We start from the raw sequence: 27,864 nt of genomic DNA on the forward strand, positions 1-27,864 counted from the left end.
GATGTTTTATTTCATTACAGATTCCTCCCAGGGGCACAGGTCCTGACCTGATGCCTTTTTTTCCCCATCCCAGCTGGTTATGTGGAGATCTTTCTTACAGCTTTGATTGTATAGGCATTTTCCAGTTAATTTTCCATGATAATTATTCCACATGTGGATATATTTTTTATATGTTTGCTATGGGACGTGAACTCCATGTTCTCCTATTCTGCCATCTTGATTTCCCTCCCCTGAATTATATTCCTAATAGATCTTTTTTCCCCCTTAGATACCGCTTCAGAAGACTATCAGAAGTGCCACAGAAAAGTGTAAGAACTAACATTTTTAAAAGTTGTTGTGTTTTTAATGCTTTTTGTTCTCATAGTTATATAGCAAGTATGATTGTTAGCCCACAAATTCAGGTGTTTGTTTATTCAGTATTTGTTGAAGACTCACTACATGCCAGGACTGTTCTGATTACTGGAGTATATTTTCCATCTATTTGTCTGTCTGTCTGTCTGTCTGTCTATCTGTCTAACTATATAATTGTTGTAGTGAACAAAATTGATTAAAAACAAAATTTCTGCCTTAATTGAGTCCACATTCTAGTTGGAGGATATTAACAATAAATTAACAAGCAAGTAAATTTATACCATGCTATATGGTAATAAATGCTATGGAGAGAAATAAAGCAAGATAGGGGACTACAGAGAATTAGGGTAGAGACTTGCTCTTTTAAGTAGTGTGGTCAGAGACTCACCATTGAAAAGGTAGTCTTTGAGCAGAGACATAAGAAGTAGATAGACCAAGCTGTGTAATTCATTGGAGAAAAGAACCTTCCAGGTAGAGGGACTAGTTGGAGCCATCCCCACGGCGGGAAGGCTTGGGCTCCGGGTGTGAAGTGAGGAGGAGTAGTGAGGTGGGAGATAAGTGAGAGAACCAAGATGCCAGATCATATAAAGCATTTTAGGCAAGTATAAGTGAATTTTAAGGCTGTGGAAGGGTTTAGAAGGATGATGTGATATGGCTTATGTTTTGAAAGAATCATCCTAGCTGCTGTATTGAGAACAGACTATGATAAGGCAAAGAATTAGGGAAATTATAGTTAGGAGAATACTGGCCTAACTGAGTAAAAAATATTGGACTATGGACCAGAGTGGCAAGAGAGGAGATAGTGAGAGGTCAGAGTTTGGATATATTTTCAAAGCAGGACTAACAGGATCCACTGAAGGACTGAATGGTGAAGTATGAAACTATTCCTGAGGATGGTCGTGCCTCATGATTTACCTGAGACAGTCCCAGTATGTACCTGCTATTGTGACATAATCTTTAATAGAGCTGACTTTTACTCTCAGAAGGGTCCCAGTTTGGACAAATAATCACTGCAAATATAGATGTATAGGCCAGAGGTGGGAGAGAAGTAAAGTTGGGTCTTGAGAGTGTCTGGGTCCCATGAGTTGTCTCTGAATTTTTACTGATTTGTGCTGCAGGTTTCAAGGCTAGTTCTGTACCTGAGCTGGACTCTACTGATAAAGTCATTGATGAACTTGCAGCCTTATTTTGGGCCTGAAGTTCTCCATTGCTGATTCTTCCTCACCTTAGCTTTTGTTACTACCCTAAGCCCCTTAAGTCTTATTGAAGTTCTCCACCCAGACTTTGACTTCATTTTCTTTCTGCAACATTCATGGTAAACTCTCCTAGACACAATAGCCCTATGCCAGGTATTTTGGTTCTAAATTTGACCACCTTCTCTGCACTGCCTTTGGTTTGTGAAACCTTGAGAACTAGCAAGATGTTAAATGTACTTTCATGTAGTCTTAGAGTTTGGAAAGTGACCTCAATAGATGAGAACAAAATAAAATGACAATTACTCTATCCCCCATTCTGTGTAGTACCATGTATGTCAAGCTTGTAATAGATGAGATCAAAACCTAATTCTTTCATCATTAGCCCATCACCAATCTCCAAGTTATTTGAAAAAAAAGAGTAAGAATGCACTGAGAGGATGAAATGATTGAGAATATTTTTGTTGATGTTTGGCAGAAACCAACACAATTGTGTAAAACAGTTATCCTTCAATTAAAAAATGAATAAATATTTTTAAAATGTTTATTTCTTTGATAAGAGTTGTTCGTGTCATATGCAAGGAGAGAGAGAAACTTCTCCCTCACTACAGCACAAGAGAAGAAGCCCCCAGAGAACCATTTGGAAAATTCAACATGTATTCCCTGGAATTTGGTTTCTGACTCACATCTGGAAAGGTTCAAAGCAAGAAGGTCAGTTAGATGCTGTGGAGTGGCTGATAAAGAGGACGCTAGATATACTTTCAGAGTTTTGCACAGCAAAGATTTGTGCATATTTCCCAGATGTCAGACATAGATCCCGCAGAAGGAATCATCTTGAAAGGGACCATGTTCAGTATGACTTCTTGGATAAGACAAAATAAACTTGGCTGAAAGAGGTTGGAGGGACTTCCATGGTGGTCCAGTGGTAAGACTTCAAGCTCCTAATGCACAGGTTCTGGGTTCAGTCCCTGGTCAGAGACCTAGATCCACATGCTGCAACTAAGAGTTCACATGCTGCAACTAAAGATCCTGTGTGCCACAGTTAAGACCTGGTGCAGCCAAATATATAAAAAAATTTAAAAACACAATGAAAAATATATTTTAAAAAAACAAGGCTGGAAATTGTATCATCAAATGCAAAATCTGAGAACATCATAAAGAGCAGCAAGTGAGAGCATCCTAGGGATAGGGAAATCTTATCTTGAACTCTTCAAAAAATAATACTTCAGATTTGAAAGAGTCAGCATTTGGTTATCTGTCATGCCCAAAGGGCACCAAGGACATGTTATAATAGTATCAATTAAGATCAGGATAGACCTTTCCTATTTTTTGCTACAATTCCTTCCTGCTGCTCCAATGCCAAAGAATCTTAAAGAGTAGTTATCAAATGGGGGAGGAAAAAGAATAAGAAATAGAGGGGGGAAAAAAAACTATAGTTGCTTTCCTCACTTCAGGAGTCTAACTCAGAGCTAGATTGGGAAAAGGAAGAGGTTTAAATTAAATAATAAGAGTTGGGTGTTGTGATATTACGTATTTTAGTTTCTCAGTCATGTTCGACTCTTTGCAACCCCATGAACCATAGCCTGCCAGGCCCCTGTCCATGGAATTCTCAAGGCAAAAATACTGGAGTGGATTGCTGTTTCCTTCTCCAGGGGATCTTCCCAACCCAGGGACTAAACCTGGGTCTCCTGCATTGCTGTCAGATCCTTTACCATCTGAGCCACCAGGGAAACATTGTAACTGTTAATCTTGCTTTAATACTTAAGTCCCTGGTATGTGTGTGCTCATTTGTCTTTGCTTTACAGCAAAGTTTCTGTGATTTACAGTTATCACAAACCTGGTACAGGAGTTTCTGTTCCTTACCCCAGTGCAGTTCTGGAAATCCAAAATAGTTTCCCCAAGCAATTTTCCTGAGAAACCTGTAGAAGTTGACATTGTCCGCTTTTAGCCACTAGATGGTGATAGTGCAGAATCCAGGTTTTCTTGTGACATATTCTGAAGACATCCAGCAGGTTAAAGAGGCAAAAGTAATGAGGAATGTTTTATGCTGTTAACACGAGTAGACAGGCTGAATGGTAGCTAGGCAGTGAGAGCAAGTTCTCCATGTGGACATGGGTAAGACACCCTCTCTTCAGCAGGCATCAGCATAATGGTGCAGTGCTTCTCAAGCTACTTGTGCTAAAAGGCTGGGTTTTTATTTTCAGACTTTCAGTGCCTCTAGTTTTTAAGAAGACTAATAGTGGGGTTTTTATTACCTAAAAGTGTGTGTTTATTACCAGAGAGTACCACGAAAACAGTAGAATACACATGAAATTTAATTTGGGGGCAAAAAAGTACTATTTTTGACAGGATGAATTTATTGTATTTGTATTGTATTGTATTTGTTGTATTTGTTTCTTTTTTTTCAATTTTTACAATTGAAGTATAGTTGACTTACAATGTTGTGTTAATTTCTGCTGTGCAGCAAAGTTTTTGGGTTATACATACATATTCTTTTTTAAGTATTATTTTCCTTTATGGTTTATCATAGGATATTGAATATATTAATAGTTCTCTATTCTATACAGTATGTTCCCTATGCAGTTGTTTATTCATTCAATCTGTAAAAGCTTACATCTGCTAACCTCAACCTCCCACTCTGTCCCTCCTGTAACTCCTTCCTGCTTGGCAATCACCAGTCTGTTCTCTATGTCTCTGATTCTGCTCTTTCATAGATAGGTTCGTTTGTGTCATATTTTAGATTCCATATATAAGTTATACGGTAATCTCTAGTTGTGTTTGTGTTACTGCAAATGGTATTACTTTACCCTTTTTCGTGGTTGAGTAGTATTTTATATACATATGTATATGTATATTCCATTGTATACATGCACCACGTCTTCTCTATCCATTCAGCTGATGATGGACATGTAGGTTGTTTCCATGTCTTGGCTATTGTGAATACTGCTGCTATGACCATAGGGGTATATGCGTCTTTGAATTATAATTTTAAATTTGTCTTTTTGACAGGATGAATTTAAAGGGGAAATATGAAGGAGTAAAATTCTTTTTGCTTCCTGAGTTCAACTTTTCACTAAAGCAGTAATAGGAATTTAAAAATAATCTTTTCACATTTAGTTTTCAGGTCCACTGGGGACTCAGAAATCCCACTTTGGTGATCAAAGGCTGAGCTTTGATCTTTTTGTTTTTTTTTTTTTTTTTTGACTCATAAACAGAAGAAGTTTATTTCTCTTTTTTTCAGTTTTTTTTAATTTATTTTTTTACTTTACAATATTGTATTGGTTTTGCCATATAGTGACATGAATCCACCATGGGTGTACATATGTTCCCCATCCTGAACCCACCTCCCACCTCCCTCCCCACCCTATCCCTCTGGGTCATCCCAGTGCACCAGCCCCGAGCACCCTGTATCATGCATCGAACCTGGACTGGCGATTCATTTCACATATGATAATTTACATGTTTCAGTGCCATTCTCCCATATCATCCCACCCTTGCCCTCTCCCACAGAGTCCAAAAGACTGTTCTATACATCTGTGTTTCTTTTGCTGTCTCACATACAGGGTTATCGTTACCATATTTCTAAATTCCATATATATGCCTTAGTACACTGTGTTGGTGTTTTTCTTTCTGGCTTACTTCAATAGTAACTATTCCTCTTTCACACATTTGATTGGGGGCAGTCTCATTTATGAAAGTATAAAACAGAAAAAGAATATTAATTTTTTAAAGCATTATCTCTCATGTTACTTGGGATCCTTATCAGAAGAATCCTAGAAGACAAGAGTGCTATTCTTTTTGCATAAATGAGATAATCATGACTCAAAACAGGTTAAGTAACTTTCCCAAGGCCACTCAAGTGTAAGTAGCAGACCTGAGCTTTAAATTGAGATCTATCTGATTCTAAATGCTGGAGAGGGAGTGGAGAAAAGGGAACCCTCTTACCACTGTTGGTGGGAATGCAAACTAGTACAGCCACTATAGAGAACAGTGTGGAGATTCCTTAAAAAACTGGAAATAGAACTGACATACAACCCAAGGAATCCCACTGCTGGGCATACACACCGAGGAAACCTGAATTGAAAGAGATATGTGTACCCCAGTGTTCCTCACAGCACTGTTTACAATAGCTAGGCCATAGAAGCACCCTAGATGTCCATTGGCAGATGAATGGATAAGAAAGCTGTGGTACATATACAGAATGGAATATTACTCAGTCATTAGAAAGAATGCATTTGAATCAGTTCTAATGAGGTGGATGAAACTGGAGCCTGTTATACAGAGTGAAGTAAGTCAGAAAGAAAAATACCAGTACAGTGCATTAACGCATATATATGGAATTTAGAAAGATGATAATGATGACCCTATATGCGAGACAGCAAAAGAGACACAGAGATAAAGAGTAGACTTTTGGACTCTGTGGGAGAAGGTGAGGGTGGGATGATTTCAAAGAATAGCTTTGAAACACGTATATTACCATATGTGAAATAGATTGCCAGTCCAGGTTCGATGCATGAGACAGGGCACTCAGGGCCAGTGCACTAGGATGACCCTGAGGGATGGGATGGGGAGGGAAGTGGGAGGGAGTTTTAGGATGGGGCACACTTGTACCCCCGTGGCTGATTTGTGTTGATGTGTGGTGAATCACATCATTGTAATTATTGTAATTACAACAACTGTAAAGTAATTACAATATTGTAAAGTAATTAGCCTCCAATTAAAATAAATTAATTAATTAAAAAATAAAATAAATACTATGCTTTGCTCTGTACATGTTGTCTCACACTGATGGATGCACATAATTGCCTTTTCAAAAAACTATTAGTTCATATAGATATATTAACATTTTTGTAACTAGTTGTATTTTTTCTACAGGATAATTGATTGCATAGAAATGTCCTTATTTTAAGTATTATTTAAAGATTCTCAGAAGTTACTGAAAGAGTAAAAGAATTCCATTAATTTGTTCTTATTCTAGCATGACGATGTTAGCACACCAAAGTATTTCTCCAAAACCAAAGGCAGAAGCAGGTAATTAATAATGAAATTTGAATCAGGTTCATATTCAGAATCAGGTAATTAATAATGTAACTAATCATTTTTATAATCCTCTATTTCTTTATTTTTATCACAGTATGGTATATGTTAAGAAAACTGGTAGCCCAGGAAACTGAGTGCTTTTTAATGTGTGGTTGTATTTAAGAAATGAAGATGTGTGAGGTTAGGTCTTAACTATCCCCACAGTACCTATCATTAATTCATTTAATAAACATCTACTGAGTATATATTCTATACTAGGCATTACTATATACCAACAGGGAGTGATATATTTCCCCTGTCCTTGTAAATTTCAATCATAGGAGAAGAAGGTAATCAGTTAACAGATACATTGAAGTTATGTGTGATGATTGAAAAATAAAAGAAACAACAAAATGCCTTGTATTTTTTGGTCCTCTATTATGCAGTTTATTATTAGAATAAACTTAGCAAGACATTTACAATCTTATTAACATCTGCTTCATTTCAGATTTGTATTTTCTTTATTTCCTGCAGCAAGTTTTATAGCATTTGTTTATGGATAAATTTAAAGAATTGCTTGCTTTGTTCCTGATGCATATAAAAGTCTGTATGAGCTGGAAAAAAAAAGGAATTTTTGGTGTTATCTTTCCTTTAAGCAGTTATCTTAATGAGCATTTAGAAAATGCTAGATGTTAGGAAGTATGGGAAGTATGGGTATAAAAACGATTAAGGTGGTTTCCATCCTAAGGGAAATGAATCTGGTGATAAAAACTAAACTTGTAAAAGCACACATCCTTGAAAAGAGTAGCATGTACTACCCTGGAAGATGAGCATTAGAAGAAAGATTTCTTTTATAGATCAAAGATTAAGGAGCTTGTGAACAAGAGAAGAAAGGTATGAAAAGGAAAGTTGGTAAGGGTACCAAAAACAATCATGATTTTATCTAGACCTTGGCAAATAAAGTTTCTATTTGCAGTGGAAAATATCTATAAAGCCTGGTAGTAAGGCAGAATAGTCATTCTGTAGTTACGTACACTTTTGTATTATTATTATGTGGTTGATTGACTTAAATTTTAAAATCAAATAAGTCACATTTTGCTCTAGCAGTATTCTCCATATATTCCTTGATTCGACAAATCCATTTGTTCCAGTTGTTTGTCAGGCTCTAAACTAAATATTTGGAAACCAAGAAATGACTTTATTTCTGACCCCAATAGTCTAGTACTAGAAACAAACAATAAATTACTTCTCAGACTTCTGTTCAACCTTCTTTGCAATCTTATATACTGCTATTAGTTGTTAAATGTGGGGGTTCTTAAAGGCTGATTCCTAGATTTTAATGTCCTTTCAGTCTATCCACTGATATGTATAAGTGTCCTATAAAAGGCAGGACTTCCAAATTTTCCATTCAAGACTCTCTTCTCTGGATGCAGCTGCCTCTGAACATCTCCCCTTGGATGATGTAGAGATACCTTATCTCATCATTCATTAAGTTCCCTCAGTCAGCAAATATTTATTAAGCACTCATGGTGTAGCACAAACTGTTTTAGTTGCTGGGGAGCATGACAAATTCCTTGCCCTAACATAGTATATGTTATAGTAGAGAAAGAAAGATAAGATAATAAACAGATAAACAAGTACATATAACAATGTCAGAAATAAGAGTAATGTGGGACAAAAAGGAAGGTAAAAACACAGAGTATGGCTAGGGATGCTGTTTTGGACAAGTTAATGAGGGTAGGCCTTTCTGAGGACATGACATTTGCACAGAGCTTGAATGAAGTGAGAGAGTGGGCTATGTGAGAAATCTGAGGGCAGAGCATGCCAGGGAAAGGGAATAATAAGAGAAAAGGCCATGAGATGGGAATGTGTTTAGCATGTTTGAAGAAAAGAGGTTAGTGTGCCTGGAGCAAAATAAGGAAGTAAAAATGAATAGTTGAGGACATCCCTGGTGGCTCAGTGGATAAGCATCTACCTGCCAATACAGGGGACATGGGCTCAGTCCCTGGCCTGAGAAGATTCCACATGCCACAGAGCAACTAAGCCCATGTGCTACAACTACTGAGCCCAGGCTCTGGAACCTGCAAGCTGCAACTAGTGGGCCAGTGTGTACTGAAACCTAGAGCCTGTGCTCCTCAACAAGAGAAGCCACTGGAGTGAAAAGCCCACTCATGACAAGAAGAGTGGTCCCTGCTTGCTGCAAGTAAGGAAAGCCCATGCGCAGCAACAAAGACACAGAGCAGCCAAAAATAAAAATAATTAATTTAAAAATATTAAAAAAAAATTCCTGATGGAGTGTTAATCTTAAAAAAAAAGATGAATGGTTGGATTGTGGTCACAGAGCAAGTAGTATAATGTAGTCTTATATGCCATCACAAGGAAGAGGAATATTTTTCTAAATGTTCTGATAAGTACATTTAGAGTAGAGGAAGGACATAATAAGGTACATATTTTAGAATTATTACTGTTGCTACTATGCAGAGCATAGACTAAGGGGGCAAGAGTGGAAGCAAGGAAACATTGTCAGATAAACTATTGGAATGGTCAAATAATAGTATTTGAGACTCAAGTGGTAGCAGTGGTCTGATTTAAAATATATTTTAAAGGCAGATAGGCCAGGATTTTCTGATTAGGCTCCTTAATGGGTAAGAGAGAAAAGTCAAGAATGACTCTTAAATTTTTGGTTTGAGCAACTAGATGAATATTGATATCATTTCTTGCAATAGGGACATTGTAGGGCAGAGCAAGTTAGGAGAGTGACTAAGAGACTTTGATTTGCACATATTAACTTTGTTCTATCAGCTCATCTACGTAATGTTCCATGAAAGAATAAATACACAAATATGCATATACTCAATATATTCAATATATATGAAGCTCAAGATCAGGCAAGACTATTCTAGACAACAGAAGTCAGAATAATGATAATCTTTAGAAAGGGAGATCAATTCAGTTCAGTCACTCAGTCGTATCTGACTCTTTGCGACCCCATGGACTGCAGCATACCAGGCCTCCCTGTCCACCACCAACACCCAGAATTTACTCAAACTCATATCCATTGAGTTGGTGATGCCATCCAATCATCTCCTCCTCTGTCATCCCCTTCTCCTCCTGCCTTCAATCTTTCCCAGCATCATGGTCTTTTCAAATGAGTCAGCTCTTCACATCAGGTGGACAAAATTTTGGAGCTTCGGCTTCAACATCAGTCCTTCCAATGAACACCCAGGACTGATCTCTTTTAGGATGGACTGGTTGGATCTCCTTTCAGTCCAAGGGACTCTCAAGAGTCTTCTCCAACAGCACAGTTCAAAAGCATCAATTCTTTGTCGCTCAGCTTTCTTTATAGTCCAGCTCTCACATCCATACATGATTACTGGAAAAACCATAGCCTTGACTAGACGGACCTTTGTTGGTTGACAAAGTAATGTCTCTGTTTTTTAATATGTTATCTAGGTTGGTCATAACTTTCCTTCCAAGGAGTAAGCATCTTTTAATTTCATGGCTGCAATCACCATCTGCAGTGATTTTGGAGCCCCCAAAAATAAAGTCAGCCACTGTTTCCACTGTTTCCCCATCTATCTGCTGTGAAGTGATGGGACCGGATGCTATGATCTTAGTTTTCTGAATGTTGAGCTTTAAGCCAACTTTTTCACTCTCTTCTTTCACTTTCATCAAGAGGCTCTTTTGTTCTTCTTCGCTCTCTGCCATAAGGGTGGTATCCATCTGCATATCTGAGGTTATTGATATTTCTTCTGGCAATCTTGATTCCAGCTTGTGCTTCATCCAGCCCAGCATTTCTCATGATGTACTCTGCATATAAGTTAAATAAGCATGGTGACAATATACAGCCTTGACATACTCCCTTTCCTGTTTGGAACCAATCTGTTGTTCCATGTCCAGTTCTAACTGTTGCTTCCAGACCCGCATACAGATTTCTCAAGAGGCAGGTCAGGTGGTCTGGTATTCCTATCTCTTTCAAAATTTTCCACAGTTTATAGTGATCCACAGAGTCAAAGGCTTTGGCATAGTCAATAGAGCAGAAATCGATGTTTTTCTGGAACTCTCCTGCTTTTTTGATGATCCAGCAGATGTTGGCAATTTGATCTCTGGTTCCCCTGCCTTTTCTAAAACCAGCTTGAACATCTGGAAGTTCATGGTTCATGTATTGTTGAAGCCTGGCTTGGAGAATTTTGAGCATTACTTTACTAGTGTGTGAGATGAGTGCAATTGTGCAGTAGTTTGAGCATTCTCTGGCATTGCCTTTCTTAGGGACTGAAATGAAAACTGACCTTTTCCAGTCTTGTGGCCACTGCTGAGTTTTCCCAATTTGCTGGCATATTGAGTGCAGCACTATCACAGTATCATCTTTTAGGATTCGGAATAGCTCAACTGGAATTCCGTCACCCAGTAGCTTTCTTCGTAGTGATGCTTCCTAAGGCCCACTTGACTTCACATTCTAGGATGTCTGGCTCTAGGTGAATGATCACACCATAGTGATTATCTGGGTTGTGAAAATCTTTTTTATACAGTTCTTCTGTGTATTCTTGCCACCTCTTAATATCTTCTGCTTCTGTTAGGTCCCTACCATTTGTGTCCTTTATTGAGCCCATCTTTGCATGGAATGTTCCCTTGGTATCTCTAATTTTCTTGAAGAGATCTCTAGTCTTTCCCATTCTATTGTTTTCCTCTGTTTCTTTGCATTGATCACCGAGGAAGGCTTTCTTATCTCTCCATGCTATTCTTTGGAACTCTGCATTCAAATTGGTATATCTTTCCTTTTCTCCTTTGCTTTTCAGTTCTCTTCTTTACACAGCTATTTATAAGGCCTCCTCAGACAGCCATTTTGCTTTTTTGCATTTCTTTTCTTGGGGAGATACTAACTGGGAAAGAAAATGTGAAGAATGGAAAGAAACTTCTGCAGTGTTGAAAATATTTTATGTCTTGATCTAGGGGATAACTATGTGGACGAATCCATGTAAATACAAGAGTTGTTCCCACTACTGTATATATGGATTACCTTAGCAAAATATTAAAACATCAAGGGAAAAAAAAAAAACATCAAGAGGCTTATTAACCTTCAGTTGGGGATGTCATGAAAGCAATTTGCGACGCAAGAGCCCAGAGTTCAGGGCAGAGACTGTGGCTGTAGATAAACATTTAGAGTCAGATATAGAGGTTTTGAAGCCGTAAGAGTAGATGTGTCATTTATGAAGAGAAAATTTAAAAATAGACGTAAAAAGAATGTGAATGGAACACTTCAACAGTTAGAAGCAGCTATAACAGAAGTTTCCAAGAGGTTAAACAAATTGTCGATGAATTGTCACAACCAAGGCTTAGCCCAGTCTTCCTTGTCCAGTGTCCTCCAACTCAGCAAATGTAGCTTAACGAACTGAAACATGGGACCATCCTCAAAACCTTCTGCTTTGTCATTCCTGTCTGTAATTTGTTACCAAGTCCTGGTACTAATTTTAACTTTTACAGAACTGTCAAACCTGCAGCTTCTATCTACATTGGAAGATGAAGAAGAGAGGAATAATTAGCCTCAAAGGTTGCCAAATTTAGCAAGTAAAAATACACAATGCCCGAAACTTCAATTCAGATAAGCAGCAAATAATTTTTAATAGAATTGTATCATAAACATTGCATAGACTGCACTATTACATGGAAAATATTTACAGTAAAAAAAAATTGGTCACTCATCTGAAATTTAAATGGGTATCCTATATTTAATCTAGCAACATATTAGCCTCTGCAGTGAGGCTATAATATGTAATATAAGGATTAGAAAAACAAGAGTTTGCATGCCAGTTTAAAGAGCTTAAGTTTTAACTTGAGGGTAATAAAAAACCTTTGAAGGGTTCTAAGCGGATGTTAGATTTGTATTAATATTTTGGGTATGCAGTGTGGACAGTGGACTTTAGAGGGAGGTGATTTTTGGAAGCTATGTAACTGTTAAGTGTGGGGTACAGATAAAGTTAACATTATTCTCAATGGTGAAAAACTGAAAGTGTTCCCCCTAACATCAGGAACAAGACAAGCGTGTCCACTTTCACCACTGTTAATCAACATAGTTCTGGAAGTCCGAGCTACAGCAATCAGAGAAGAAAAAGAAATAAAAGGAATCCAGATCAGAAAAGAAGAAGTAAACCTCTCACTGTTGGCAGATGACAGGATAGTGTACATAGAAAACCCTAAAGATACTATCAGAAAATTACTAGAGCTAATCAGTGAACTCAGCAAAGTCACAGGATACAAAATCAATACACAGAAATCACCTGCATTTCTATATACTAACAATGAAAAATCAGAAAGCAAAATTAAGGCATCAATCCTATTCACCACTGCAACAAAAAGAATAAAATATCTAGGAATAAACTTGCCTAAGGAGACAAAAGAACTGTACACAGAAAATTATAAGCCACTGATGAAAGAAATCAAAGATGACGTAAACAGATGTAGAGATATTCCATGTTCCTGAGTAGGAAGAATCAATATTGTGAAAATGACTGTACTACCAAACCCAAAATAAAGATTCAGTGAGATCCCTATCAAATTACCAATGGCATTTCCCACAGAACTAGAACAAAAAATTTCACAATTCATATGGAAGCACAAAAGACCCTGAATAGCCAAAGGAGTCTTGAGAAAGAATGGAGCTGGAGGAGTCAGCCTTCCTGACTTCAGATTATCCTACAACGCTACCGTCATCAAGACAGCATGGCACTGGCACAAAACAGAAATACAGACCAATGGAATAGGATAGAAAGCCCGGAAATAAACCCATGCACCTTTGGGTACCTTTATTTATTTATTTTTTTACAAAGGAGGCAAGAATATACAGTGGGGCAAAGACAATGTGGTAAAGACCTCTTCAATAAATGGTGCTGGGAAAACTGGACAGCTACATGTAAAAGAATGAAATTAGAATACTGCCTAACACCATACACAAAGATAAACTGGAAATGGACTAAAGACCTAAATGTAAGACCAGAAACTATACAACTCTTAGAGGAAAACATAGGCAGAACACTCAATGACATAAAGCAAGATCCTCTATGACCCACCTCCTAGAGTAATGGAAACAAAAGTAAACAAGTGGAACCTAATTAAACTTAAAAGCTGTTTCACAACAAATAATGGAAACAAAAACAAAAGTAAACAAGTGGAACCTGATTAAACTTAAAAGCTCTTGCACAGCAAAGGAAACTACAAGCAAGGTGAAAAGACGAGCCTCAGAATGGGAGAAAATAATAGCAAATGAAACAACTGACAAAGGATTAATTTCCAGACTATACAAGCAGCTCATACAAGTCAATGCCAGAAAAATGAACAACCCAGTCAAAAAGTGGGGAAAAGACCTAAACAGACATTTCTCCAAAGAAGACATACAGATGACTAATAAACATGAAAAGATGCTCAATATCACTCATTATTAGAGAAATGCAAATCAAAACTACAAGGAGATATCACCTCACACTGGTCAGAATGGCCATCATCAAAAAGTCTACACACAATAAATGCTGGAGAGGGTGTGGAGAAAAGGGAAAGCTCTTGCACTGTTGGTGGGAATGTAAATCGATAGAGCCACTATGGATGATGGCAGGGAGATTCCTTAAAAAACTAGGAACAAAACCACCATATGACCCAGCGATCCCACTCCTAGGCATATACCCTGAGGAAACCAACATTGAAAAAGACGCATGTAATCCCATTGTTCATTGCAGCACTATTTACAACAGCTAGAACATGGAAGCAACCTCAATGTCCATCGACAGATGAACGGATAAACAAGTTGTGGTACATATATACACAATAGAATTTTACTCAGCCATAAAAAGGAACGCATTTGAGTCAGTTCTAATGAAGTGGATGAACCTAGAGCCAATTATACAGAGTGAAGTAAGTCAGAAAGAGAAAGATAAATATCGTATTCTAACTCATATATACAGAATCTAAAAAAATGGTACTGAAGAATTTATTTACAGGGCAGCAGTGGACAGACAGACATAGAGAATAGACCTATGGACATGGGTAGAGGGGAGGAGAGGGTGAGGTGTATGGAGAGTAACATGGAAACTTACATTCCCATATGTAAAATAGATATCCAACGGGAATTTACTGTACGTCTCAGGAAACTTAAACAGGGGGGCTCTGTATCAACCTGGAGAGGTGGGATGGGTAGGGAGATGGGAGAGAGATTAAAGAAGGAGGGGATATATATATATACCCTTGGCTGATTCATGCTGAGGTTTGACAGAAAACAAAATTCTGTAAAGCAATTATCCTTCAATTAAAAAATAAATTTTTTAAAAATAAAGAAGCTTGAGTATGTTTTAAATGCTAGTAAAAAAGTTATAGTAGAAAGAGAGTGGAAATGGAAGGATAATTAAGAATTCAGGTTCCATTCAACTCTTTCTACTAATTGAAAAATAAATCTTTTATATACAGTTTAGTTATTCCTGTGAAACCTGGAGATTTTGAGATAAAGATATTTTTATGAATTCTTTCTCCTGTCAGGTTGTTCAAGTTAGGTTATTCAACATATACTGTTTTTCTTCTAAAACTATTACAAAATCAATCATTAAAATCCATTTTTTTTCAAATTTGAGTTCTCTTTTCTGTACTTTAGATGTAACAACAGGTTAAATAATTAACACTATAGTATATTTTTGTTATAGATAATGCATCTTGTGGAGCTTTACTTGCTGAGAAAAATTACCCTTCGACCCCTGGGGAAAAGAAAGAAAAAGTAAGTATTGAAGCAGAATAAGCTTATAAACCATAACTTTCATTAATATAGAAAATACTTTTTTCTTTTAGACAATATACGAATTATTTTTCAGCTGTTTAAGCCAATGATTGAAAACACTTTTGGAGTTTATCAGATTACATTATTGTTACATGTCTATACACTCTATATAAATTTAATGAAAGAGGATTTAAATGTACAATTTTTCCATTTTCTTTTTGGATAATTGGTTATCTGTTAGTAATTTAAAGTGACAATAATGCATTTGCTCTGTAGTCAAAACAGTGTTCTATGCTAAGGAATTATAAATCAGTACATTAGGCCTGAAATTTAGTGGTCTTTGGGGAGAAATTCGGACTTGACTTTGTATATAAAAGTAGCTACTATTTGAGTGGCTACTCAATGTAAGCATTATTCCAAGCAGTTTTTGTTAACTATATGTTTTTATAGCATTCCTGTTCAGTAAGTTTTTCATTTATTTTTTTAGCTATTTGATAGCTGAGAAAAATGAGGTTTAAGTGTTAACCAATATGCTTGAGAAATTTATGGCAAGTCTTGCTTGATCTGAAGCCTATACTTTTTTCACTCTACCATACTGTCATACAACTGGGGAGCAGATTGAGAGAGGGCACGAATGTCAGCAAGAAGATTCATAAATACAAAGTTACAAAGATTTTTGGTGGGAGATTGTGGTAGCTTTAACTAGGATGTTTTGTAGGAGATATGGAAAAATATGCATGGATTCAAGATATTTTGCCTGTAGAGTTCATGGATTGGATATAGAGGCAGAAAGAGTGAGTGGTGTCAAGAAAGACTTCTAGGTTTGTGTTTTAAGCAGCTTTGATGGATAAAGGTGGTATATAATGTGACAGGAAAAGTAGAAGGTCTGAAGGCACATGAAGATGAAAATGTTGGAAGCACCACTGGCTGCAAGTTTGCAGGTCAGAAAAATAAAAGAGGAGTGTACAATATTAGAGATATTTTAGATGGTATAGTATTTGACGAAATCACTTGGGAAAGAGTATCTAGACAGTAAGGAAGAGAAATGGATCCAGGATCAATTCTTGGAAAATTCTACAGTCAGATGGAAAAGAAACAGTGGACAGAGAGGAGGGGAAAATAAACAGCATACTGTATCATAGAAGATAAGGGAGTAGGGCTTTTGCTCCTAAAAGGGAGAGGGGCCAGTTTTGCCGAGTGCTGCTTGCAGGTCATGTTATAAAGAATTTTGGAAAATTGGAGGACTTCCAGTTTCTGATCTAACATGAAAGGAATTTATAAATCATTGCTCTGTCCTAGCAAGTAGAAACCTGTACAAACTGAAAAATGAGCAGCGCTTTATAGATCTGTCAAAGAAGTAAGGTCGCATGGTAAACTGCTACACCAGATCGTGGAAAGACAGACAGGTGGATACAAAGAATATTGACCTACCAGAGCAGAAACACATGAACAGAAACCTCCCTGAGAGCCAGTGCTGGGGTGGGAAAACCAAAAATGTCATTGATGAATTTCTGAAGGCTCATTGTAGACACTCAAGAGGAACCCATTCATCAGAGGAACCTCCACACTTCTGTGAGTTTTACCTGCAGAAACTCTACCACATCCTCATAATGAATATCAGTGAAGAATACCCTCATGGTTCAGGTAGTGGGAAGGGAAAAGAAACCATTTTGAAATATCTCAGAATATTCTGTTCTTCTTAACAAAGCCTGCTCTCAGCAGGCTTTAAGATCCTAACTTGCTGGGATTTTAGCAGAGCCTAACCTACCTGGGGAAGGGAAATACCTGATTCCAGCCAGCTCTGCCCTTCCAAGTGGAGAAAGGAAATTACCCAATTCTAGCTCCCTCTAGCCTTCCATATTGGGGAATGGAAGTACCCAACTGCTACAGGATGGTCCTTTCTAGCCATCCTGTCTCAATTTTGGGGGAGGCGAACTAAGAAGAACTGGTGATGTTCGCAGTCCAGGGGCATAGGCTCAATAAAATACTGACTTAATTATAGAATTGTAGAAGGCTTCCCCTCTCCCCTCACAATTTATCAGTGAATTATTAAAGACTATTCACCACAGTTGTTATTATCCAGTACAACATGTCCACCTTTCAGCAAAAATTACAAGCCATACTAAAGGTCAGAAATTATTGTTTAAAGAGACTGAATAAGCATTGGAACCAGAGTCAGATATTACAGTAGTGTTAGAATTATAAGACCAGAAATATAAAATAACTATAATTAATATGCCAAGGCAGTTACAGGAAAAAGTAGACAATATGCAACATAAGCAGAGAGATCGAAATTCTAAGAAATAATCAGAAAAGGAATGCTTGAGATCAAAAATACTATAGCAGGAACGAAGAATGCTTTACTTATTTTTGAGAAGTTTTATCTTTAAGTTTAAACTTTGAAGTTGAGAGAATTATAGATAGAAATACATATCCCATTTTAATTATAACACACATCCATAAAACAATAAAAGTAGGACATCTGAGAAGTGATACAAATATTTTTATAGCACTGTGAAATGTGTCTTAGGATTCTGAATTTGTTTCAGCCTGAAAAAGATCCTGAACCTAGAGATACAAATTTTCAAACAACCTTAAGCTGTCGTCATCTAAAAATCAAGGTTTCATCATCTCACCAGAGGTCTGTTGTAGAAAGCAGTGCAGGTGAATCAGTTGCTAAAGTTCTGCTGCCTCAGTCTCTCAAACCTGCATTGGTAAGCACTGGCCTTTTATTAGCTGATTCTTGAACAGACTGTAAAATGAAAATATACTTCTTAGAAAGATTTAGATGTACATAATTTCTTAGCAAAGCTAGGAAAAATTGCTGAGAATCTATATACTTACAGCTGTATACAGGCAGGTATGTTTTAAATGGACTGACAGTTGACAATTGGTTTGCTTGAGACCACTGGGGAAGATTATTCAGCAGAATTAAGAGTTCAAGTGGCATATTGGAGGGGGTAATACTGGAGAAAGGAAAGCAGGGAGGAAGGAAGATTGGGGTGAAATAGCCTCAGTCTTCAATGCAGAGCTGACAAAAGCTCTCCCAGTGGGGAGGTCTCAGCATAGATTGTCCATTACAGGAATCTTACATTGGGCTGCTGTGTTCAGATGTTGACTGAGGCTTGCCAAAGAAAGTAATGGCCTCAACCTAAAAGCTGAAGCAGATTCTAAAGATGTTGCAGCTGGGAGCTATCAGATAACTGTGCTCCTTCGTTGGAGCAGCATGTTTCATATATAATATTTGCATGATAATTCCTGTTCAAATGCACATATTGAAAGATTACATAGCTAATAAATTAGAGAGCTAACAGACTTAGTGTACTAAGTAAAAGTACCTATAAATTTTTTGATAAAAGTTTCCTAATAAATATTCCAAATTATGTCTTGAACAACTAGTTTAAGAGATTTCTAAGCCAGAAGAGTGAAAGGAAGAAAAGATGAAAGAAAAAAAGAACCCTAACTCAACTTCCCTATGATGTTCAAATTTTATGAGTTTGGGTTCCAGGCTTCTCAGCATATACTTACACCTATTCAAAGAGGTTTATTATTTGTACTACTTGGAGTTTTTTTGGAAGTTGTTTAACCTAGCTCAAGTCAAACAGTTCTTTAGTTACCTGTCTAGTGATTTAAAATTGAATTAGTAAATTAAAATGTTATTACTGTGACACATTATGATCTAGTATAAAATTTTGTGTTTACTGTATTTATTTCTTTCTGCTGTTCAATTCTCTGTTTCACAAAATATTGATAGAACACACATTCCAGTACTTCTGATAAGAAAAGCAGAGGCCTGTTAACAAGTACTCCATCTTCGCAAACACCTGGTTTAGTGGTAAGTGTTATTATTAGCATTTAGCTCTTGTAGTATCTATTTTCTGGCTCTCTGTTCTCCCTATTTTTCTATTTATACTAGACTAGAAGAATATTTCTCATAGTCAGTAATGTCTGTATTTTCTGTTGCATAAATGTATTTTCACTGGAAGTACTCTATATACTATTATACATGAAAGAAATATTTTTCTTCTTTTAAAAATTTTTTACCGTGGCAAAAATACATAACATAAAATTTACCCTTGTAATCATTTTTAAATATACAGTTCAAGTACATTCACATTGTTGTAACCATCATCCATAACTCAAAAATTTTTCATCTTGCAAAGCTGAAATTTCATACCCATTGAATAGTAAATTCCCCATTCCTTCCTCCTCCAGTCCCTTGTAACCACCATTCTACTTTTTGTCTCTTTGAATTTGACTGTTCTAGGCATTTCATATAAATGAACCATATGGTATTTGTCTTTTTTTGACTGACTTATTTCACTCAGCATAATGCCTTCACAGTTCATCCATGCTGAAGAATATGTCAGAATTTACATCCTTATTTAAGACTGAATAATATTTCATCGTATGAATGTACCACATTTTGTTTATCCATTCTTCTGTTGTTGGACATTTGGTTGCTTCCTGCTTTTGGCTATTGTAAATAATGTTGCTATGGACATGGGTATACAAATATCTCTTTGTGACCCTGTTTTGAATTCATTCGGTATATTACTTGAAGTGGAATTGCTGGTCCTTTGGTAACTCTCATTGTAGTTTTTTGAGGAACCACCATACTATTTTCCATGTCAGCTGCACTATTTTGCATTCCCACCAACAATTTACAAGGGTTCCAATTTCTCTACATCCTTGTCAACACTTATTACTTTCTGTGTGTGTGTTTTTTTTTTTAATAGCAGGTGTGAGATGGTATCTCCTTGTAGTTTCGATTTGTATTTCTCTTGAACTGTGGTGTTGAAGAAGACTCTTGAGAGTCCCTTGGACTGCAAGGAGATCCAACCAGTCCATCCTAAAGGAGATCTGTCCTGGGTGATCATTGGAAGGACTGATGCTGAAGCTGAAACTCTAATACTTTGGCCACCTCATGCGAAGAGCTGACTCATTGTAAAAGACCCTGATGCTGGGAGGGATTGGGGGCAGGAGGAGAAGGGGATGACAGAGGATGAGATGGCTGGATGGCATCACCAACTTGATGGGCATGAGTCTGAGTAAACTCTGGGAGTTGGTGATGGACAGGGAGGCCTGGCGTGCTGCGATTCATGGGGTCGCAAAGAGTCGGACATGACTGAGCGACAACTGACTGACTGAATGGCTAATGATGCTGAGCATCTTTTCATGTGCTTACTGGTCATTTTATATCTTCTTTTGAGAAATCTCAGTTCAAGTCCTTTGTTCATTTTTAAAATCAGGTTGTTAATTTTTTTGTTGTTGAGTTGTGAGAGTTCTTTATATATTCTAGATATGAACCCCTTATCAGGTATATGGTTGACAAATCTTTTCTCCCATTCTGTGGGTTAGCTTTTCATTCTGTTGATAGGACCCTTTGATGCACAAAACTTTTACTTTTTTTAAAATTTAATTTTTAAATTAATGTATTTAATTTAATTGGAGGCTAATTACTTTACAATATTGTGGTGGTTTTTGCCATACATTGACATGTAGTCCAGTTTATCTTTTGTTCTTGTTTTTGTTGTCTTCTGCTTTTGTGACATATCGAAGAAGTCATTAGTAAATGCAATGTCATGAAGTTTTTTCCCTGTATTTTCTTCTAAGAGTCTATAATTTGCCTCTTACCCAACCAGAGTTCTTCTGAGGTTCAACAGAACCAGCCCAGGTTGGATGCATGAGACAAGTGCTCAGGCCTGGTGCACTGGGAAGACCCAGAGGGATGGGGTGGAGAGGGAGGTGGGAGGGGGGACCGGGATGGGGAATACATGTAAATCCATGGCTGATTCATTTCAATGTATGACAAAAACCACTGCAATGTTGTAAAGTAATTAGCCTCCAACTAATAAAAATAAATGGAAAAAAAATAAATAAAAGTTAGGCTCTTCGTCTTTTTATTGTTGAGTTGTGTTATTTATATGTTCCAGATACTAGACCCTTACCAGATAAAAAATTTTCAAATGTTTTCTCCCATTTTGTAGGTAAATATTTAGTGTCTTTAATAAATAAAAATACTTTTGAGAGCACTTAATGGCTTGACATTTTAAGGTCTACATTTTTTTTCTTTTTTTTATTAAATGAGTCTATTTGCCCTTTGGTTCATTCCATAGCTTGCTGCCACCAAATGAGTCATTTAACTTCCCCTCAATTCCAAGCTGTCATTCCTTGGCTGGCTTCCCTGAAAGGAGGCCAGTTGACTCAAGGGCCTCTAGGGATTTTCGTTTTCTAGGGTCTCACTTTCAGGTGACCTTCTTAACACTGTTTCAAGATACACATTGATAGGTCTGAAGCTTTTCTGTCTCCCTACGAGGAAGAGGAGCTGGGCAAGGGCAGATGCCTCCAATCCCCAGTGCAGTTGATAATTCGTTCTGGGCACACATACATGTGGTATAGCCTAGGTTTAGGCCGGGTTACTCTAGTCAGATCTGGAGCGTCAACATGACAGAGCTGCTTGAAATCCAAAACTAAGGAGAATGGATCATGACTTTGGCTTTAAATATTTTGATTTTGATGTAGAAATATGTGGTAACTTGAGCAACCTGATAATGATAGGGGTATGGTGCTCTGGAACAAGGTAGAGACTTAAAAATCTCTAGTGTACAGTTGGTAGGCAAAAAGAAGCAAAGGCAGAACACTGGGGAAGTCTAACAGTTAAGGGAAGATCAGGGAAATCAGTTCATGAGGTGTAGTTGCTAGGTAGGTGAATTTCATTTAGTGGGCAATTCAGTTCAGTTCAGTTCAGTTGCTCAGTCGTGTTTGGACTCTTTGTGACCCCGTGAACTGCAGCACGCCAGGCCTCTCTGCCATCACCAATTCCCAGAGTTTACCCAAACTCATGTCCGTTGAGTCGGTGATGCCATCCAACCATCTCATCCGCCGTCATCCCCTTCTCCTCCTGCCTTCAATATTTCCCAACATTAGGGTCTTTTCAAGTGAGTCAGCTCTTCGCAAGAGGTAGCCAAAATACTGGAGTTTCAGCTTTAACATCAGTCAGTCCTTCGAATGAACACCCAGGACCGGTTTCCCTTAGGATGGCCTGGTTGGATCTCCTTGTAGTCCAAGGGACTCTCAAGAGTCTTCTCCAACACCACAGTTCAAAAGCATCAATTCTTCTGCACTCAGCCTTCTTTAGAGTCCAACTCTCACATCAGTACGTGACTACTGGAAAAACCATAGCCTTGACTAGACAGACCTTTGTTCACAAAGTAATGTCTCTGCCTTTTAATATGCTGTCCAAGTTGGTCTTAACTTTCCTTCCAAGGAGTAAGCATCTTTTAATTTCATGGCTGCAATCACCATCTGCAGTGATTTTGGAGCCCCCCAAAATAAAGTCTGTTACTGTTTCCACTGTTTCCCCATCTATTTGCTATGAAGTGTATAAATTAGATGATACTTTAGCAAATGAAAATTCTTATTTAAAAATAATTTTAAAGCTAAAGAGCCTTGTATTATTCTTTATAGATTCATTTGTTCCCAGTTAAACATGCATCTTTTGAAGAGGCATTTCTAAATATCAGCAATTATATTAATTCAGATGAAATTATTCATATGTCAAGCTCACAAGAAAATCATTCAATTGAGAGAGTAGTTCAACTTTTCTTTGGTTACTTAAAAATGATTGTTTTGCAGTATTGTACTTCTACAAGAGTAATGTATTCTTTTATAGATTGATTTGTCCTCAGTGCAAAAAACATCTTTTGAAGAACTATTTCCAAATGTCAGCAATTATGTTAACTCAAATGAAATTGTTCCTGTGTCAACTTTGCAAGACAGTTCTTCAAATGAGGTATAGTTTCAAATTTTCCTTCACTTACTAAAAGAAATAATTACTTTTATATTGGATACTTTGTATATGAGACACTTCAAGAGATCCGTAACTCAGTTGAGACTAACATCATCTACATGTGGAGTCAGCTATCAGATATAATTCCAAATAAAGAATATTAGGCTGTAATTTTGCATCATCAAGACCTAGGAATATAAAAAAACCCAGAGGAAATAGTATTATCCTACTTGGATCCAAAACTCAGTATGTCTGTACATAGAAATTGTCGACATCAACTTAGTTGTGTTAGCAAGAATATATGGAAGTACTAATAAAACTCATAACTCTTAAGAGCCATGGCTGGGGGGATAGGGGGGTGGGAGGATGGGAGTAAAGAAAGAGGGTGACTGGAAAAAGAGAGGAGAACAGAAGAGAGAGAGAGAGAAAGAGACAGAGAAAAGGGAGAGAGGGCAGACAAGAGAGACAGAAAGAATAAGACAAGAAAAGGGCAGAGAGATAAAGAAATAAAAATGCAGAACTTAGGAATGGGTAGTAGTTTATTGTATCTAGACCTTGGTGTGACCCTAAGGTGAAGATGGGGATGCAGATGGTCAGGAAAAAGCTAGAGATGAGATTGTAGAGATAAGTAGAGGCCAACATCAAAGAAGGTCTTATAATCCTTGTTAAGGAATTTGGATTTTTTTCTGGAGGGGGTGCTGGTAAGGGCTTGTAAACAGGAGATATGAATGTTCTAGTATAAAGTTTATTTTGACTCCCAGGGTGGAGAAAGGCCGAGACTAGAGGAAACTTGAGGGATAACCTTCAGAGAGAAGATAATCTTCAGAAAGAAAGGAAGAGGAAGAAAGAATATAGGATAAGAGGCTTAAGGATATTAAAAAGGGTTTAAAATAGGAGTTTAGGGGAATGGAAGAACTGCTGCTAAGTCACTTCAGTCGTGTCCGACCCTGTGCGACCCCTTGGATGGCAGCCCACCAGGCTCCCCCGTCCCTGGGATTCTCCAGGCAAGAACACTGGAGTGGGTTGCCATTTCCTTCTCCAATGTGTGAAAGTGAAAAGTGAAAGTGAAGTCGCTCAGTCGTGTCCGACTCTTAGAGACCCCATTGACTGCAGCCTACCAGGCTCCTCCATCCATGGGATTTTCCAGGCAAGAGTACTGGAGTGGGGTGCCATGGAAGAACTAGGGAAACCCAAAATTATAGCCCATTGCTGAGAGCCTTGTTGAGACTGGGAACTGTTACTTAAAAAAAAAATTCTTTGTTGAGCCATGATATAATTGACATACAATGAGCTACACATATTTAAAGTGTGCAATTTAAACTTATTACGTATATGAGCACCCTTAAAACCATCAGCACAATCAAGACAGTGAAAATATTCATCACCAAAAGTTGACATTGATATGGTGGTGGTTCAGTCACTAAGTCATGTCTGACTCTTGTGACCCATGGACTGTAGCTCACCAGATTCCTCTGTTCATGGGATTTCCCAGGCAAGAATACTGGAGTGGGTTGCAATTTCCTTCTGCAGGTGATCTTCCCAACCCAGGGATCGAATCTGGGTCCCCTGTATTGTAGGTGGTCTCCTGTATTGCAGGTGGTTTCTTTACCAACTGAGCCACCAGGAAAACCTGGTATTGATATACACAATTGTATTTACAAAGCAGAAATAGAGACACAGACATAGAGAACAAGCCTGTGGATACCAAGGGGAAGAGGGGAATGGGGTGAATTGGGAATTTAGGATTGACATAGATAATACTAGTGATACTATGTATAAAATACATAACTAATGAGAACCTTCTGTATAGCCCAGGGAACTCTACTCAATGCTGTATGGTGATCTAAATGGGAAGAAAATCCAAAAAAGGGAATCTATCTATCTATATATATAGCTGATTCACTTTGCTGTACAGTAGACACTAACACAATATTATAAGACAACTATAATAAAAGTAAAAATAGAAGTTTTCCTGTATATAAGCATCATTGAGACCACCACCACAATCAAGATAGTGAAAATATTCATCACCAGAAGTTTCCTCCTATAATATTACAATCTCTTTCTTCATGCCCCCCAAGCAACTACTTATCTAGTTACTGTCATAACAGATTGGATTTTGGAGTCCTTCAAGAAAGAGAGAGACTTTGTTTTTTTAGTCTGACTTCTTTCACGCAGCATAGCTGTTTTAAGATTCAGCCATATTGTTGAGTGTATCAATCAGTTTCAGTTCAGTCACTCAGTTGTGTCTGACTCTTTGTGACCCCATGGACTGCAGCATGCCAGGCCTCCCTGTCTATCACCAACTCCTGGTGTTTACTCAAACTCATGTTCGTTGAGTCAGTGATGCCGTTCAACCATCTCATCCCCTGTCGTCCCCTTCTCCTCCCACCTTCGATCTTTCCCAGCATCGGGATCTTTTCCAATGAATCAGGTGGCCAAAGGATTGGAGTTTCAGCTTCAGCATCAGTCCTTCCAATGGATATTCAGCATTAATTTCTTTTTGGATGGACTGGTTGGATCTCCTTGCAGTCCAAGGGACTCTCAAGAGTCTTCTCCAACACCACAGTTCAAAAGCATCAATTCTTTGGCGCTCAGCTTTCTTTATAGTCCAACTCTCACATCCACACATGACTATGGGAAAAACCATAGCCTTGACTAGATGGAACTTTGTTGGCAAAGTAATGTCTCTGCTTTTTAATATACTGTCTAGGTTGGTCATAACTTTTTTTCCAAGGAGCAAGTGTCTTTTAATTTCATGGCTGCAGTCACCATCTGCAGTGATTGTGGCCCCAAATAATAAAGTTTGTCACTGTTTCCACTGTTCCCCCATCTATTTGCCATGAAGTGATGGGACCAGATGCCATGATCTTAGTTTTCTGAATGTTGAGTTTTAAGCCAACTTTTTTCACTCTTCTCTTTCACTTTCATCAAGAGGCTCTTTAGTTCTTCTTCACCTTCTGCCATAAGGGTGGTGTCATCTGCATATCTGAGGTCATTGATGTTTCTCCCGGCAATCTTGATTCCAGCTTGTGCTTCGTCCAGTCCAGCATTTCTCATGATGTACTCTGCATATGAGTTAAATAAGTAAGATGACAATATACAGCCTTGATGTACTCCTTTCCCATTTTTGAACCAGTCTGTTGTTCCATGTCCAGTTCTAACAGTTGCTTCTTGACCTGCATACAGATTTCTCAGGAAGCAGGGTAGGTGGTCTGGTATTCCCATCGCTTGAAGAATTTTCCACAGTTTGTTGTGTTTGAGTGTATCAATAGCTTGTTCCTTTTTATTGCTAAGTAATATTTCATTGCATGGTATACCATAATTTATTTACCCATTCATCTCTTTATAGACATTTAGATTATTTAGCTGCTGGGAACATTTCAGTGAAGTATTTGTGTTAACAAAGAATCTCTCCATAATCAAACTTTAGAGAGGCTATCCTGAGCTCTCTTCTCAACTAGGCCTTGACCTTGGGCTTCCATGTCCATCCTTGAATATGATTTTAGCAAGAATTCTGCTCACCAGTTTACAGAAAGGCCTTTACCCCTTATATCTGATCATTCTGGCTGCCTTTAGCAGTCCTACTCTTTGTGGCCCCTTGGGCTATACAGTCCATGGAGTTCTCCAGGCCAGAATACTGGGGTGGGTAGCCTTTCCCTTCTCCAGGGTATCTTCCCAACCCAGGGATTGAACCCAAGTCTCCTGCATTGCAGGTGGATGAAATTCAACCCAATTCTGACACTGTCTACCCAGAGACAGCAATAGATTCCACAGGTAAAGGGCTCTGTCCTACAGGAACACCATATACTTCAGACACCAATTGCAAGCCCAGGTTATCACCTGTGTTCCTGACAGGCTGGCTACAAATTGGAGGTTCCCATGACCTATTTCCTGAGACTTCAGACTCCAGTCACAAGTCCTTTACTTCTAACTTACTGGCTGTAAGTCATAAGTTCTCACAACTCTCTCCTTGGGTTTGATTAATTTTCTTTAGTGGCTCATAAAACTCAGAAAAACATTTTACTCACTAAATTACTGGCTTATTATAAAAGGATATGATTCAGGAACAGCCAGATAGACATCTCATTTCTCTTATTACCTAGGGAATTTCAGCTCTATGCCAGAAATGGGGGCAAAGACCAAATATATATTTCCTATCATAAATCATAGAATCTTAGATCAGTTTAGCAAGAATCTCCTTACCCTTGTCTCTCCTCTTAGCAGCTTTCCCATCCTCTGATGCTTTCACTGTCCATTGGCTTTAAATCCCCAGCTATCTTTGCTGTATTTGGAGTTGGACACAACCTCTCTCTGCTATTGCAACATCACTATTGCAGGTTTTGAATAAAATCTTCCTTATTGTTTTAGCAAGTGTTATAATACACATTCTTTTACAATATGGGTATATATTTTCTTTCCTCTCGGGTAAATACCTAAAAATGGAAATTGCCAAGCTGTTTTCCAAGTAGTTATACCATCTTACATTTCTACTAGCAGTGTTTGAAATTTGTTTCTTTACACGTGACACTTAGTATGGCCAGTCTTTTAATTTGAACCGTTCTAATAGATATGAAGTGATATCGTAATGTGATTTTAATTTGTATTTCCCTAAGGACTAATGATGTTAATCACTTTTTCATGTACCTGTTTTGGGGAAGGAAATGGCAACCCACTCCAGTATCCTTGCCTGGAGAATCCCAGGGACAGAGGAACCTGGTGGGCTGCTGTCTATGGGGTCACACAGAGTCGGACACGAC

At 37.8% G+C, this 27,864-nt stretch overlaps 1 protein-coding gene across 3 annotated transcripts in view; it reads left to right on the top strand.

Annotated features, from left to right (window-relative positions):
• The window catches only part of MEIKIN (meiotic kinetochore factor), a 118,611-nt gene that overhangs the window by 39,700 nt on the left and 51,047 nt on the right, over positions 1–27,864 (top strand). For 2 of the 3 annotated variants that reach the window (XM_070465061.1, XM_070465063.1), the window contains exons 7-12: positions 269–308; positions 6,523–6,575; positions 15,242–15,312; positions 17,862–18,026; positions 19,067–19,147; positions 22,988–23,107. In XM_070465061.1, the coding sequence (XP_070321162.1) occupies positions 269–308; positions 6,523–6,575; positions 15,242–15,312; positions 17,862–18,026; positions 19,067–19,147; positions 22,988–23,107 (530 nt within the window). The remainder of the gene's footprint in view (positions 1–268; positions 309–6,522; positions 6,576–15,241; positions 15,313–17,861; positions 18,027–19,066; positions 19,148–22,987; positions 23,108–27,864) is intronic. The other variant, XM_070465062.1, reaches the window with a different exon arrangement.

Source organism: Odocoileus virginianus, chromosome 3 (assembly GCF_023699985.2).
Source record: "Odocoileus virginianus isolate 20LAN1187 ecotype Illinois chromosome 3, Ovbor_1.2, whole genome shotgun sequence".
In the NCBI taxonomy this organism is placed as follows: domain Eukaryota; kingdom Metazoa; phylum Chordata; class Mammalia; order Artiodactyla; family Cervidae; genus Odocoileus; species Odocoileus virginianus.